We start from the raw sequence: 14392 nt of genomic DNA, 5'->3' as shown, positions 1-14392 counted from the left end.
CTTGAAAAGGCCTGTAGTTTCCTGGGTCCTCTTTTTTGCCCTTTTTCAAGGCTGGAGTGACATTAGCTTTCTTCCAGTCCTCAGGCACCTCTCCTGTTCTCCATGATCTGTCAAAGATGTCCAAGACCTGTGCCCTGTTATACAAACTGCCACACCTAGTTGCTCTCTTCACCACAGTCTGGGAGCTATTTAGGCCTCTCCCCAGCAGCAGCTAAAAAGGTGCTTGACCTTCCCTAATCAGGGGTCAGCTAGAGCAAAGGCTGTGGGCACCATTTGATGAGGACAGCTGACTTTGTTAGGAGCTGACCTTACCTTATCATTAGCCTCAATGGACAGCACCGGGAACCCTGAATTTCCTCTGAGGGTTCCCAGGAGTTTCCAGATCCCATAGAAAGTGCCCAGAAATGCAAAGAGATCTCAAGAAGACCTCAGAGAAGCAGAGCCCAGAAACTGCTGCACAAACTGCTGCATCTGTTGGCTTCCTCTTTCTGCTGTGATCCACACTAATCGCTCTTGACTCTAAGGATGTGTTGCACAAACATTCGTGGACAGTGTGTTTAAAAAATAGCTAATTTATTGGGATGTTTTGCATAGGAAAATGTTCATGTGACAAATTGTATTTGGTTTACTTGGCAAGGTTTTGGCAGGGAGGTATGCTGCAGGGGTGGCCTCTGTAAGAAGAGGTCAAAGGCTGCCCTGTGCCAGACACAGCCAGTTCCAGCCAGCTTCCCCAATGGACCCACTGCAGGCCAAAGATGAGACAGTCAGCAAAGTTGGTGGCACCTCTGTAAAAACATATTTAAGCAAGGGCAAAAACACCAGACAGGCAGCGGAAGAGAGAAGAAAGATTGAGAAACAGTAGAGGGAACACCAAGGTCAAAGAAGAAGGAGGGGAGGGGGGTGTTCCAGGTGCTAGAGATTCCCCTGCAGCCCATGAAGTACCCCCCTGATAGGAATTGTGGCCTGTGGAGAACCCAAGCGGGAACAATTTTTTTTCCTGAAGGACTGCAGCCCATAGAGAGGACCCACGCTGGAACAGTGGAAAAGCATGAGGAGTAAGGAGCTGCAGAGAGGAACTGTTATGTACTGACTGTAACTCCCCCATCTCCCTGGAACAAAGAAATAAACTTAACAGCAGAGTCAATTATACTGTTATGCAGCATTCTTTATTGACAGCACTGGGGATCACTGGGAATTATTCTCCATAAGTGCTCCAATGACTGGATGCACTTGCGTTGCTTATATTCACACAATTATTACATATTAATTACAATTTTTGAAAATTTTTAACATACAATACATCTATACTAAGAAATAATTGATGAAGTTAGTTAGTTATGATTGATTAGTTTCTTACTCACAATACATCTATTAATTACTAGTAAAACATAAGCTAAGCGCTCTGCTTCTAAACAATGTAGGAGAGGAGTGAGAAAATGTGAGACCCTGAAGAAACCAAGGTCAGTGAAGAAGGAGGTGTACCAGGCACTGGAGTAAAGATTCCCCTGCAGCCTGTGGTGAAGACCATAGTGATGCAGGTTGTCCCCCTGCAGCCCTTGGAGGACCCCATGCTGGGGCAGATGGGTGTGTTCTGAAGGAAGCTGCAGCCTATGGAATGCTCACACAAGAGCAGGTTTTCTGGCAGAACCTGTGACCCTGCAGGGGACCCATGCTGGAGCAGTTGTTAACAAACCGCAGCCTGGGGTGAAGGACCAACGTTGGAGAAGGGTGTGAATAACTGTCTCATGTGGGAGGGACCTTATAGTCAAGCATGGGAAGAGTGTGAGTAGGAAGGAGTGTCAGAGACAAATTGTAATGAAGTAATCACAAGCCCCATTCCCTGTCCTACTGCAGAGCTGGAGGGGAGGAGGTAGAAGTTGAGCCTAGGAAGAAAGGGGATGAAGGGAAAGTGCTTTTAGGTTGTTTTGTTTGTTTGTTGTTTTGTTTGTTTATGGTTGATTATGGTTGTTTTTGTTTGTTTTTCCACTATCCTACTCTATTTCTATTTGGCAATAAATTAAATTTCCCCAAGTTGAGCCTGTTTTGCCCATGACAGTAATTAGTGAGTCTTCTACCTGTCTTCACCTCAACTCACAAGCTTCCCCTGTCTTGCTGAGGAGAGGGAGTGAGAGAGCAGCCTGCTGGGCACCTGGCAGACAGACAGGCAATGTTAACCCACCACAGAAATCTAGATTAACTTCAAAGCCTGCTTGTGAGCACAGATGCTAACGGTTTTAAATAAGGAGCTGTGACAGCTGGATCAGTTTTTATAGTTTGCAACTGGTATCAATTTTTCAGGTTCAAGCCAAAAATCTATCTAGATTTAATGACCATTTATTACATTTATGTACTACTTAAGTAGTCTGTAATAATTCAACAATTTCAGTGTATTGAAATAATGTGTGAAGTCTCCCTGTGACTAACAGGGAGATTCTACCAATTTTGTTAACTATTTTTTTCTTTCCTAAAATACAATTATGGGATTACTTGAATAGGGAGTGCATAATCAAAAAACATGCTCTTAAGCATTCTTTCCATTTGAAAATGGAAGGATTAAAAATTTTCAAAAAAAGTAACTTTGAAGATCATGTCCTTGAACAAAATAAGATTACAGCAAAGTGAATGTACTCACCAATTAACTGAAGCTCACATATGATTCTTGACTTTCTACTTTAAAAGCAAGAAAACATACTGAAAGCAATTTTAATATCTGATAAATTTTTGTTTAACTAAAATAGTGATGGCAATAAGCAATGACACATTACAATTTTTTTTCCAAATAACTGTGTTGGAAGAGGTGTCTAAGGAGACAGTACACTGGCAATGCTTTCTGCCTGTGCCTGGTGTGTATTTTGTCAAGCATTCTTACAAGATCTTTGATCAGTCCTCTTATGGTCTAAAGCAATGTGAACCACAAAGACATATAAAAAATGCTGTATGTGAAATTACAAAATAAAATTATCCACATTTCAAAACTTCAAAAACAGTGAGAAATTGATAGGGAAAAGCTTTAGGTACATCTTTTGCAAGGAAACCATGTAGTAATGCAGCTTTACAAATGAGACTGGTTTTTCCACTTTTTTTTTTTTAAGTGTCTTTGCTCAATGAGAAGAGGGAGGCTCCTTTTTTCCACTGTGTACAGGCTCTGTACATGTATTCATTTGCATGTTAGCCATAAGCTGTTCCCAGCTTCTAATTATTTTGGTTCAGTACAGCTTAGTTCTTAATTAAGTTTGTGCATATGTATTTTACTGTATATGTTTCTTTGGGATTGATGAACCAGTGCTAGTTTTGTTATCTTTAAGAACTAAAAAAATTAATTTGGGTGAAGTTATTGTTGGCACACTGAAAAATGTCTCTCTGCTGCTTATAGTCTTGAATATAAGAACTGTCTGATATAGATGTTTGACAAGTAAATATCTCTGCTGTGTAAAATACTTTCTTGCTGGTACAGTTGTCTGTATTTATTTTTAGTGTTCATAGGAACTGGGTTTTCATTTTAATAAATTTTTCCTTTCCCCTCCCCCACTTCTCTTGTAGGTAGCATTGGCACTTCACTTCAATGCCAGTCAATCCATCAAGATCACATTTGTAGCAATGACAGTGACAAGGTGAGGTTTGTATAAATGTTCCATTTACAAGGTGCATTTTTAAATGAATCACATTGATTTTACTGTACTAAGTGTTTGTTTTCTAGGCCCAGTAGCTAACTTTCAGTGTTACACTTTGAAATCTCTTTGGCCTTTTAGAAAGTATATCTACTTACTTCACTCAAGACAATATTTTTAGTGGATTAAAGGGATATTTTCTTGTAGCATACTTTTCTTTTTGCTCACATTCTAAATATTTGTGGTTTACCATACTGACCCTCACAAGTAATAAAGAGTGGTGATGTCGTTGTTAATACATTGGGTATGTGTCTTACTCCTATCACTTGTGTCTTGTGAGGTTTGAGCTAGTTAATAATGCTGAGAGGGTTTTTTTGCAATGGCTTTCTTTTCTATATTTGGAGATGGAAACTCCAGGTTTTACAGGCAGGAACCTACTGTTCATTTCTGTAGCTTTAAAATACCATCCTATCTAGAACCATCCAAATGTTTTCCTAGTCTTTTAGCAAGGGATCATGCTCACACACTGGATTGCTTTTCAGTCTGTAGAGATGTGCATTGGAATAATTGTTTTCAGTGATATGTCAGTAATGTATATGTGGGCTATATGATATATCAGTAATATATGTGTGGAATACAGAAGGGAAAAGTTTTCAGGTTGAATTACTGTCAAGACTTACTTCATGTTCCTGTTCTTGTTTGTGTTTTTCCTTAACAGTTCCTCTCCTTAATAACACAAATTGATTAACATTAGTCCAATATGTAACATGTTACATTACAGGGTGTTTCAAAAAGGTGGACTCAATTCAAATTCACTACTGCTTTGAAACTGGGCCCATCTTTTGAAACACCCTGTATTTTCAAGTTCGACACTGTATAATAAGCTTTCTTGCTGCTGTGTAAGCCTGGGAAAGGGCATGTATTAGTCAAATTTAATTAATCTTTCTTAGAAGTTGAAATGCTAGCTGCCTGTCAGTGCTCTGATAACTGCACAAATCCTTGTGTTTTGAATTGATGGAATAACTTAAGAACCAGTTTGTTTATAGCATTTTCAGGTCATTCCAAAACCAAGTTTCTTTTCAGAATGACTGCATTTTTTAATTATTCGGAAGTATGTCCAGATTTGGAGCCTAGTTATCTTTCAAATATTGGACAAACATGCTAGTTACAACTTCATAAAAGAAAATATTTAAAGTTTCCAGTTGATTTGGTGGTCATTGTCAGGGAACAGCAAGAGTGGCTGCTCCACAAGAGCAGGGGAGCTGAGGGTGACAGCAAGGGAGAGGCAATGTCCTCAACAATAAGGGATGCAGTCTTGCAGCACCTGAACAAGGAGACCAGAGCAGGTCTGGTGACAGTGACCAGGGTCAGCTACAGTCCAGTGATAAGCAAGGCCATAGTGACAAGACAGGTTCAAGGTCAAACCAATAAATCAAGTCAGCAAGGCAAAGACAAGATCAACAAGGTACATGGCCAGGTATAAGTGTACATAGCATACCTACAGTGTAGCTCAGGGAAGGACCAAGGTCTAATGCCTGAACTTAAATGCAGCTCCTGAGTGAAAGGGGTAGCCCCTGCACTAAGGCTTTTCCCAGCTATTTCTCAGCAGTCTGATCCCAGATTACACAACTGTGCTATGTCATAGCTGGCTTTGAGTGCAGGCAGACAAACCCTTGGTGAGGAGGGGGAAGAGGTTGCAGTCTGTTGATACACTCTGGGCCCTGGCCGTCATACACTATGGTAAAGACAGTTACTTTCCCTTATGGTGTTTTCAAGGTCTGAAAAGCTTGGAAAGGAGGAAAAAAATATTCAAATTACTTTATTTTTCTATGGTGTTGGATCTATTTTCAAGGAAAGTTAGAGATTATGTTGTAGCTTTGCCTTATGTAATGGGCCTCTTCAATAGGACGCCTTTGCTATCTGTCTTGGAAACTTGACAGGGTGAAGGTCACTTCTAGGTGATACATCAGAAGTGTGGAACAGACTGTGGAAATGTGGAAGAGAGAAAAGTATTAGAGTTGAAGATTCTGTGCTCAGAATTCAGTTGTATAGTCACTGTGTGCTGTTGCATACTCACACACTAAGTGTTATTTAAAGAAACTGATTTATTGCAGTCTTCTGCAAAGGGTAATGCTCATTTGGGGAATCACTCAAACAGGATGGCCAGTTGTTGTCTGGATGTTGACAGGTGTCTCAATTGCAAGGGTCCTTGTATTGGCATCTTCAGCTGGATCACATGAGACTCCCTAAACTGTTGTTCTGTAAATGAAGGAATAGAGTGCACTATCAGCAAGTTTGCTGATGACACCCAGCTGGGAGGAGTGGCTGATACTGGAAGCTGTGCTGCCATCAGAGACCTGGACAGGCTGGAGAGCTGGGCAGGGAGAAATTTAATGAAATAGAACAAGGGCAAGTGTAGAGTCTTGAATCTGGGCAGGAACAACTCCAGGTTCCAGTGTAAGTTGGGGAATGACCTATTAGAGAGCAGCGTAGGGGAAAGGGACCTGGGGGTCCTGGGGACAGCAGGGTGACCATGAGCCAGCACTGGGCCCTTGTGGCCAGGAAGCCAATGGTACCTGGGGTGGGTTAGAAGGGGGTGGTCAGTAGGTCAGAGAGGTTCTCCTGCCCCTCTGCTCTGCCCTGGGGAGACCACACCTGGAATATTGTGTCCAGTTGTGGCCCCTCAGTTCCAGCAGGACAGGGAACTGCTGGAGAGAGTCCAGCGCAGCCACCAAGATGCTGAAGGGAGTGGAGCATCTCCCGTGTGAGGAAAGGCTGAGGGAGCTGGGGCTCTGGAGCTGGACAAGAGGAGACTGAGGGGTGACTCATTCCTGGGGATCAATATGGAAAGGGTGAGTGTCAGCAGGATGGAGCCAGGCTCTTCTGGTGACAACCAGTGACAGGACAAGGGGCAGTGGGTGCAAACTGCAACACAGGAGGTTCCGCTGGAAGATGAGAAGCAACTTGTTGGGGGTGAGGGTGCCAGAGCCTGGCCCAGGCTGCCCAGGGGGGTTGTGGAGTCTCCTTCTCTGCAGACATTCCAACCCGCCTGGACACCTTCCTGTGTAACCTCATCTGGGTGTTCCTGCTCCATGGGGGGATTGCACTGGATGAGCTTTCCAGGGCCCTTCAACCCCTGACACTCTGGGATTCTGTGAAATGCTCATAATGTAGCTGGCTCCTGGTCCTACAATACTGCTCTAGCATATGCACGATCATTGTCAATTAACTAGTTGAACTATCTTAACTGTGTACATCTTAACTATTGTCCTATGCAATAATAAACATATCTAAACATACCAGTAGCATCTATATATTAGTCAGTTACTTTATCTGTGCAAAGCAGGAATTGCCTCTGGAGTTCCTGTCAATCTGTTGATAATCTTATCAACATGAAGCCAGGATGGCTGGGAAAGGGGGGTCCTTTATCAATTGGTCAATTATCTTACCTAGGCAGAAGCTGTCTGGGGGGTTCCTGGGAGTATTCCATTGATGACTAAGTGGGCTGAGTATATACATAGGCACAAGCTTTATGCTCAGCTGCATTAATTATTTTACTGTTAGTTTAAATTCCACAGGTTTTGCCACATTGCCAATATAACTGTTGGCAGTAATGTTTGTAGAAAGCAGGAAAATAAAGATTCTTTACATCCTTTTACATGTTGCATATTCATAAATTTCTTTTGTTCCTTGTGAGCTATATTCCAAGAGAATTCTTGGAGGAGAGGAACAAGCAGTGGTAAATTTCTTTCAGAGCTACATTAATGTATTTTTATTAGTGGTTGGGTTAAGAGAAAAATCAGGGAAGGTAATAATGTATGTTCAATTAAAAAACTTTTAAGCTCAGTTGAGAATTGCACTTTTGGCATGTCACAAAATTTTGGGAGGGTAGGGGAAGACACATCAGATTTAAATTCCAGAAGACTATATAACTTTCTTTGAGTTGCATGGCTCATGATCTATTTCCATGTTGACAGAACAAAGGGACTACAACCTTTTTGGTTTTCATATGTGCTGGAAGGCAGGAGGGGAGAATCTACCATTCTTATTGGTATTGATTCTGTATCAAATTAGAACACCAAGCTGTAAAAGCTGATGAAAATAAAACTAGTCCAAGTCACAGGAAGAATGCATTTTCATAGAAACATAGAATAGTTTGTGTTGGAAGGGACCTTCAAAGGCCATCTAGTCCAACCACTGTGCAATGAGCAGGGACATCTTCAACTAGATCAGGTTGTTCAGAGCCCCTTCCAGACTGACCTTGAATGTTTCCAGGGACATGGCATCTACCACCTCTCTGGGCAACCTGTTCCAGTATTTTACCACCCTCATTGTAAAAAATTTCTTCCTCATGTCTAGCCTGAATCACCTCTCCTTTAGTTTAAAACCATCACCCTTTGCCATGTTGTAACAGGCTGTGCTAAAAAGTCAGTCCCCATCTTTCTTATCGGCTCCATTTGAGTACTGAAAGGCCATAATCAGGTCTCCACAAGTCTCCTCCAGGCTGAACAACCCCAACTCTGTCAGCCTGTCCTCATAGGAGAGGTGTTCCAGCCCTCTGATCATCTTGGTGGTCCTCCTCTGGACCCTCTCCAGCAGGTCCATGTCTTTCCTGTACTGAGGGCTCCAGAGCTGGAGTCAGTACTCCAGGTGGGGTCTCACCAGAGCAGAGTGGAGGGACAGAATCACCTCCCTTGACCTGATGGCTACACTCCTTTTGATGTGGCCCAAGATACGATTGGCCTTCTGGGCTGCAAGAGCACTTTGCTGGCTCACGTCTAATCTTTCATCCGCCAGTACCCCAAGTCCTTCTGCACAGGGCTGCTCTTAATCCCTTCATCCCCCAGCCTGTATTGATACTGGGGGTTGCCCCAACATGGGTGCAGGACGTTGCACTTGGCCTTATTGAACCTCATGAGGTTCCCATGGGCCCACTTCTTGAGCTTGTCCAGGTCCCTCTGGATGGCATCCTGTCCCTCAGGCGTGTCAATTGCACCACTCAGCTTGGTGTCATCTGCAAACTTGCTGAGGGTGCACTTGCTCCCACTGTCCATATCATTGATGAAGACATTAAACAGTACTGGTCCTAGTGCTGACACCTGAGGGACACTGGTGTCCATGCAGACATTGTGCCATTGACCACTACACTCTGGGTGCGACCATCCAGCCAGTTCCTCTTCTACTGAACAGTCCACCCATCAAATCCATATCTCTCCAATTTAGAGAGAAGGGTGTTGTGGGGAACCGTGTCAAAGGCTTTACAGAAGTCCAGATAGATGACATCTGTAGCCCTTTCTTTGTCCACTGAGGTAGTTATTCCATTGAAGAAGGCCAATAGGTTGGTCAGGCAGGCCTTGCCCTTGGTGAATCCGTGCTGGCTGTCTTGAATCACCTCCCTGTCCTCCATGTACCTTAGCATAGCTTCTAGGAGGATCTGTTCCATGATCTTCCCAGTGCCAGAGGTGAGGCTGACAGGTCAGTAGTTCCCGGGGTCCTCCTTTCTACCCTTTTTAAAAATGGGTGTGATGTTTCCCTTTTTCCAGTCACCAGGGACTTCACCTGACTGCCATGACTTCTCAAACATCATGGAGAGTGGCTTGGCAACTACGTCAGCCAAGTCCCTCAGGGCTCTGGGATGCATCTCATCAGGTCACAGAATCACAGAATGGTTGGGGTTGGAAGGGACCTCTGGAGATCATCCAGTCCAACACATCTGCTAAAGCAGGGTCACCAGAGCAGATCACACAGGGTCACCTTCAGGTGGGTCTTGAATGTCTGCAGAGAAGGAGACTCCACAACCTCTCTGGGCAGCCTGGGCCAGGCTCTGCCACCCTCACTGGGAAGAAGTTTCTCCTCATATTCAGATGGAACCTCCTGTGCTTCAGTCTGTGCCCGTTATTCCTCATCCTGTCGTTGGGCACCACGGAAAGGTGTCTGGTCCCATCCTCTTGACACCCACCCTTGAGATATTTAGAAACATTGATGAGATCCCCTCTCAGCTTCTCTTCTCCAGGCTGAACAGCCCCAGCTCTTTCAGATTTTCCTCATAAGAAAGATGATCCAGACCCTTAATCATCTTTATAGCTCTCCACTGGACTCCCTCCAGTAATTGTCTTTTTTAAACTGGGAAGCCTAGAAATTGATACTATACTCCACATGCGGCCTCACCAGGGCAGAGTAGAGGGGGACGATCACCTCCTTTGACCTGCTGGCCACACTCTTCCTAATGCACCCCAGGATACCGTTGGCCTTCTTGGCCACAAGAGCACATTGCTGGCTCATGGTCAACCTGTTGTCAGCCAGAACTCCCAGGTCTGTCTCTGCAATGCTGCTCTCCCTAACCTGTACTGGTGTACAGGGTTATTCCTCCCCAGGTGCAGGACCCTGCACTTGCCCTTGTTGCACTTCATCAAGTTTTTCTCTGCCCAGTCCTCCAGCCTGTCCAGGTCTCGCTGGATGGCAGCACAGCCTCTGGTGTGTCAGCCCTTCCTCCCAGTTTGGTATCATCAGCAAACTTGCTGAGGGTGCACTCAGTCTCTTCATCCAGGTCAATGATGAAGAGGTTGAACAGGACTGGACCCATTGCTGACCCCTGGGGAACCCCAGTAACTACAGGCCTCCAACCAGACTCTGCAATGTTGATCACAACCCTCTGAGCTCTGCCATCCAGCCAGTTCATGATCCATCTCACCGTGCATTCATCCAACCCACACTTCTTGAGCTTGCCTATGAGGATGTTGTGAGATAGTGGGAGACAGTGTCAAAAGCCTTGCTGAAGTCAAGGTAGATAACCTCTACTGCTCTTCCCTCATCTACCCAGCCAGTCATGCTCTCATAGAAGGCTATGACGTTGGTCAAGCATGATTTCCCTTTGGTGAACCCATGCTGACTACTCCTGATGACCTTTTCCTCCACATGCTTGGAGATGACGTCCAGAATGAATTGTCCCATCACCTTTCCAGGGATGGAGGTGAGGCTGACTGGCCTGTAGTCTCCTGGGTTATCCTTCTTGCCCTTTTTGAAGACTGGAGTGACATTGGCTTTCTTCCAGTCCTCAGGCACCTCTCCTGTTCTCCATGACCTTTCAAAAATGATGGAGAGTGGCTTAGCAATAATATCTGCCAGCTCTCTCAGCACTTGTGGGTGCATCCCATCTGGGCCCGTGGATTTGTGAGTATCCAGTTTGCTGAAATGATCTCTAACCTGGTCCTCCTCAACCAAGGGAAAGTCTTCCTTTCTCCAGGCTTTCTGTCTTACCTCCAGGGTCTGGGATTCCTGACAGCTGGTCTTAGTAGTAAAGACAGAAGCAAAGAAGGCATTCAGTAATGTCCCATGGACTTATGTACATTCAGTTTCTGTAAGTTGTCATGAACTGGATTCTCACAGTGGGAGGGACTTTGCTCCCCCAGTCCCCATCTTGCAGTTCACTTTCCTCTTAAGAAGTGTTGCAAGAGAGCTTGCCCATGACGTCTGAGGCAAAAAAGTAATTGAGTACCTCAGCCGCCTTCTCATCCATTGTTACCAGTTTGCCAGTCTTGCTTATTGGGGGGACATGCTTCCTTTGACCTCCCTTTTCTGGTTGACGTACCTGTAGAAGGCCTTCTTGTTATTCTTTGCATCCCTTGCCAAGTTCAGCTCCAGCTGTGCCTTGGCCTTCCTTACCCCATCTCTGCACAACCGGGCAGTGTCCCTATACTCTTCCCAGGGTACCCGTCCCTGCTTCCACCGCCTGTGCATTTCCGTCTTGCTCTTTAGTTTGACTAGCAGGTCTTGACTCAGCCATGCTGGCCTCTTGCCTTCCTTACCCTATTTCTTACACCTGGGGGTCACAAGCTCTTGTGCTCTATGGAAAGCGTCCTTAAAGATCTGCCAGCTCTGTTCTGCTCCCTTGTCCCTGAGGGCAGTTTCCCAGGGGGTCCTATTGACTAACTACTCAAAGAGCTGGAAGTTGGCTTTCCTAAAATTCAGGGTCCTGACTTGACTTTTCACCTGTCCCACACCCCTCAGGGCTGCAAACTCCACGAGCACGTGATCACTGCAGCCCATGCTGCCTCCAATCTTGCTGTCACCAATTTTGGAACCTTTGCAGAGATATATGTGGTTTTGTCTCCAAATGTCATTTTTATCTTTGCTTTTTCTATGAGAAAATGTGAAATTCTGTTGCACTTTATGTGGCGATGAGGAACAACGCATACAGACGCAGACAGAGACACACAGGCACAGAGCTCTTGTTAGCAGCAAGAGCAGAGCCAGGCAGAGCTGAGCTCTCTTTTATTAACAGTTCTCAATTTACATGTTTACAGATACAGGGCCGGACCAAGAGGTTAGACAGTTTTTTCAAAAAAATGTTATCCCAAACACACCACACTCATGTTGTGTCTGTTTTCAGTCACGTCCCCATGCATATCTTTTGGGCGGTGTTCCGACCCACTCATTCACAGACCAGGCCCAACATTCACACATCATACATATGGGGGCAGTTTTCCGACCTGAGATATCATTCTCATTGGCCTGGGCTATCACTCCTTACACTCATAAAAAACATACTGCTGTATAACCTGTCCAAGGCCCTTTAGCCGGAACTGCACATCCTGCTGTTCCCACACTTTATAGGAGAATCTGGTGATTCCCCCAGTAAAATGCTTGTTTCTTCTCAAGAATGTTCACAGTTCTACCAAATTTGAGCTATAACACTGCTTTCTAAAAGCAGTAGGTTGCAATAGTAGGGTATAATAGCAACTCCTACCCCTTTCACCCAATACTCCATGTGTGTTTATGTGAATAAGGATTTCCACACCATTTACTTCATTTTGTTGACTCAGCACACAAGAATTTTAAATTCATGTTCAGTGAGATCAGCAGGAAACTGAAGACTAGGATTTCTTCACATGTGGCCTCACAACATTAAAAAAACAAGAGAGTCATTGTTTGGTAATACAAAGAACCTGCTTAACCTCACAGCATTGAAAAGAAACATTTTGCAGCTTATCCCTTAAAAAGATGTAGTATTTCATATATATGCAATACAGTTTTCCATTTTATTTGGTATCATAAAATGTTTATAAACAAGTCTTAAATTACTGATTTGGAGGTGGAAACTTTCAAGTATCACTGCATGAGTCAGATGGACCCTTTAATATACTTGTAATTTCTTTGATTTTTTCTTTAAAGTGTAACATGCCATCTATATTTAATACCAATGGTTTTAAAATGTATAGACTAATAATATAAAGTGAGGCTGGAATTGCTATTCTTAAAGAAATGACAAAAATTATGAAAATTTTTCTTGAAGTACTGCATTTAGGGAAAAGAATTTTATAAAAAGAAAATGCTATTGCTATTTACATTCTCCAATGTCAGCCCTTCCCATGGGCTGCAGTTCTTCAAGAACTACTCCAGCATGGGTCCTTTCCATAGGGTGCAGTCTTTCCAGAACAGACTGCTCCAGTGTGGGTCCCTCACAGGTTCACAGGTCCTGCTAGACCTGTTACTGCATGGGCTTTCCATTGGGTGCATCCACCTGCTCCAGCATGAGGTCCTCCACAGGCTGCAGGTGGATATCTGCTCCACCGTTAACCTCCATGGGCTGCAGGGGAATCTCAGCTATAACACTTGGAGCATCTCCTCCCCCTCCTTCTTCACTGACCTTGGCATTTGCAGAGTTGTTTCTCTCACATATTCTCTCTCCTCTCTTTAGCTGAAGTTGTACAGTTTGTTTTTTTTTTGTTGCTGTGTTGTTTTTTTTCCCCTTCTTAAATATGTTACCATAGATGTGCTACCATTGTCACTGATTGGCTCAGCCTTAGCCAGCAATGGGTCTGTCTTGAAGCTGTCTGGCATTGGCTCTATTGGACATTGGGGAAGCTTCCTCACAGAAGCCACCCCTGTGCCCCCCCCGCTACCAAAACCTTGCCACACAAGCCCAATACAGGGATACACTCTCAGTCTCACTGCTTGAACCTGCAAATGTGAAAGCATTCATGAGGTTCCTGTCAGGCCATTTCTCTAGCCTGTCAAGGTCCCTCCAAATAGCAGCCCTGCACTCCAGCACATCAACTACTTCCCCTGTTGCATAAAGGATTATGATACAGACTTACATATACAAATAATTGTTTGCAGGGTCTCTAGTTGATGATATATATTGACTGTAGTGGCAAAAATACCTTTTGGGGGCAGGGGAGGAAAGAGAGTGAAAAGGGAAGGGGAAACTCTTCCCCAGTGGCCAGCTAGGAAAGAAATGATGGGTACCTCCCCAAATTACCAACCTGTTCAATCAGTCAGATGGAGCTTTTGAAAACATAATAGAAAACCATAATTTACCTAAGGATAATGGTCTTGCAGGTAGCTTCAAACTCGCCTACTGCTATGGGACAGCTGACCCAAATTGGCCAAAGAGATATTCCATGCCATATAACATCATGCTCAGAAATAAAAATCGAGAGAAGGGGGGTTTGGGGTACATAGCCATTGCTCAGAATCTGGCTTGTCATTGGTCTGGTGTAGGACGTACTAAGTGATTGCATCACTTAGAATCCTTTCAGTTGGAAGAGACCCTCAGGATCAGTGAGTCCAGCCATAACCTACCCTAACTCTAGCACTGAACTGTGTCCCTAAGAACCTTGTCTAAACGCCTTTAAACCCCTCCAGGGATGGTGACTCCACCATTTCCCTGGGCAGCCTGTTCCAATGCCTGATAAACATTTCTGTGAAGAATTTTTTCCTAATATCCAATCTGAACCTTTCCTGGTGCAACTTGAGGCCATTTCCTTTTGTCCTATCACTTG

General features: G+C 44.3%; 1 protein-coding gene across 4 annotated transcripts in view; it reads left to right on the top strand.

The window, feature by feature from the left end:
• The window catches only part of LOC135577134 (E3 ubiquitin-protein ligase RNF38-like), a 153335-nt gene that overhangs the window by 54244 nt on the left and 84699 nt on the right, over positions 1–14392 (top strand). For all 4 annotated transcript variants that reach the window (XM_065044892.1, XM_065044891.1, XM_065044890.1 and 1 more), the window contains one exon: positions 3541–3611. In XM_065044892.1, coding sequence (XP_064900964.1) covers positions 3541–3611 — 71 coding nt within the window. The remainder of the gene's footprint in view (positions 1–3540; positions 3612–14392) is intronic.

This window comes from Columba livia, chromosome W (genome assembly GCF_036013475.1).
Source record: "Columba livia isolate bColLiv1 breed racing homer chromosome W, bColLiv1.pat.W.v2, whole genome shotgun sequence".
In the NCBI taxonomy this organism is placed as follows: Eukaryota; Metazoa; Chordata; class Aves; order Columbiformes; family Columbidae; genus Columba; species Columba livia.
The sequence above is the reverse complement of the archived record's forward strand: the minus strand, read 5'-3'. Positions and strand labels throughout refer to the sequence as shown.